Below are 2147 nucleotides of genomic sequence, written 5' to 3' on the forward strand. Positions count from 1 at the left end.
CCGTGAACCATGTGTAAAGCTGTGACCAGTAAACAAATGACAGTTTGTGCTAGAGGTATCTAAACTCAATCCAAGTCTGTCTAATAGAAGGGTCCTGGAGTAAATCCTCCTTCATGACGGTGATCACTTTCAGTGTGTGCTCAGTTTCACAGAGGTGTTGATTGAACTGTGTGATAAGTCTTAATATCATCAAGGCTAAATAAACTCCATGAGTAGGTGCAAAGTTTATGTAGAGACAAGCACATGATACATTGACAGAGGTTCCTGAAGTGATTGGAGCAAAAACTTTATTTTTGAAGTATAAAATAGCATAAAGCATGGAGCTACATCAGCGCTCTACATCCTGTCTTCATCTCAAGCCTCACTACGTTAAATCTACAGAGCAGTCACAAGCCTTGCCACAAACATGAGCGCACAGCTGTGATCACTGCTGCTTCTGCTGTTGGGAACCTAGTGACTCCATCTCTACCTCCATGGGCTCCTGCTGCTCTCGGTGTAGCTGTGTGGAGGCAGAGCTGGAGGACGGAGTAGCAGGAGTCTGCTCAGGAGGCATGCGGGGGTAGAAGGGACCCACCAGCCAGTTGAGCGGCGTGTTGTTGACCAAGTAATCCATGACGTTGTCCAGGGACTGTTTGATTTTGCCCAGCTGGACTTGGCTGCTGCTCAGCACGCTGTCTGGCAGGTCTCCCACCACCCGGGCTTTGCTGAAGCTGCTGTAGACCCGAGTGGCAGAGCGGCCGAGGGAGAGCGCCTCCTGCTGGACGTGGTTGGGGAGACCTTGCAGGCTGGAGACCAGGACCAGGCAGGTGGTCTGCAGCTGCTGGGTCAGGGACCGTGCCAGGGCCAGAGTGCGAGACTCGATTACCTGAGTGGGCAAGATAGACAGAGTGAGATGAGCCGTGATGACAAAACCAGTGTTCAAATGAAACAAGCTGGAATCCGAGTTCTTGACAGTATCTTATCTCCCAGCGAGTTAGTGTTTCCCAGTTGCTCACCTCTGCCTTGTGACTGTCCTCCTGGTCTGGACTACTGGACTTCCACGACAACACGGAGCTGAGCTTGCTGTTAACCATCTGGTTAGTCCTGTCGATGTTATTTCTGCCAGACTGAATCTAGAAAAACAAAACACTTCAAATATACACTGCTGTCCATGGACAGTAACAGAAGTCAGTGTTTATCCTAACTGGGCTACTATTAATGACAGGGAGACGCACCAGGTCAACAGTGGAGTTGAGCTCAGTAATGAATTCCATGCTGCGCTGCTTGCCATCTCGGATTCTGGCTACAGCGCTGGTGTACGCCCGCTTCCTCAGCTTAACGGAGAGAGAACCCAGGCGCACGTAGTAGCTTGGCTCCTTCTTATCAAAGCCCTGGGAAGATTTCTCCTCCAGTTCTGTCACAAGGGTATTGAAACATCTCATTAAAACAAGGACAGCTACAGTAACAAGTTCAGCTTAGCGTGGAGAGGTCAGCTAAAAAGTGTTGTGGTGTTGGCATTTTGCACGTTACAGTAGCTTTAAAGCCATGAAGCATAGACCCATTTACTAACACAGTACATGACTGTGTGTTCTGAACTCCTGAGGTCTGAGTCAAAGTTAGATTCTCAGAAGTGTACAAGTCCTGATTTCATGGAGACTGGATGAAATCCATTATTTACAAATTCCAGCTGCCTCTTGACAGACCCTTGATACAGAAAAACAAGCCTTATCTCAGCCTTTCCTAATTTGTATTTTATTTATTTAAACCTCATTAAAGCCAAAACACTTTTTTTTTTCTTTTAAATGTGAAACCAAATAGTATCTTCCATCCATTTTCCTCCGCTTATCCGGGACCAGGTCGCAGGGGCAGCAGTCTAAGCAAAGATGCCCAGACTTCCCTCTCTCCAGACACTTCCTCCAGCTCCTCCGGGGGAATGCCCAGGCGTTCCCAGGCCAGCCGAGAGACATAGTCCCTCCAGCGTGTCCTGGGTCTTCCCCGGGGCCTCCTCCCGGTGGGACATGCCTGGAACACCTTCCTAGGAAGGCGCCCAGGAGGCATCTGAAACACATGCCCGAGCCACCTCAGCTGGCTCCTCTCGATGTGGAGGAGCAGCGGTTCTACTCTGAGCTCCTCCCGGGTGACCGAGCTCCTCACCCTATCTCTGAGGG

The 2147-nt window shown here is 49.7% G+C and overlaps 1 protein-coding gene across 2 annotated transcripts in view; it reads right to left on the minus strand.

Annotated features, from left to right (window-relative positions):
- Positions 1-270: 270 nt before the first annotated feature.
- The window catches only part of plin2 (perilipin 2), a 5392-nt gene continuing 3515 nt past the window's right edge, over positions 271-2147 (minus strand). For both annotated transcript variants that reach the window (XM_020624350.1, XM_020624349.1), the window contains exons 6-8: positions 1215-1393; positions 996-1112; positions 271-865 (exon numbers count right to left, since the gene is read on the minus strand). In XM_020624350.1, coding sequence (XP_020480006.1) covers positions 425-865; positions 996-1112; positions 1215-1393 — 737 coding nt within the window. In that variant the 3' untranslated portion in view covers positions 271-424. The remainder of the gene's footprint in view (positions 866-995; positions 1113-1214; positions 1394-2147) is intronic.

The sequence above is a fragment of the Monopterus albus genome, unplaced genomic scaffold (genome assembly GCF_001952655.1).
Source record: "Monopterus albus unplaced genomic scaffold, M_albus_1.0 scaffold326.1, whole genome shotgun sequence".
In the NCBI taxonomy this organism is placed as follows: domain Eukaryota; kingdom Metazoa; phylum Chordata; class Actinopteri; order Synbranchiformes; family Synbranchidae; genus Monopterus; species Monopterus albus.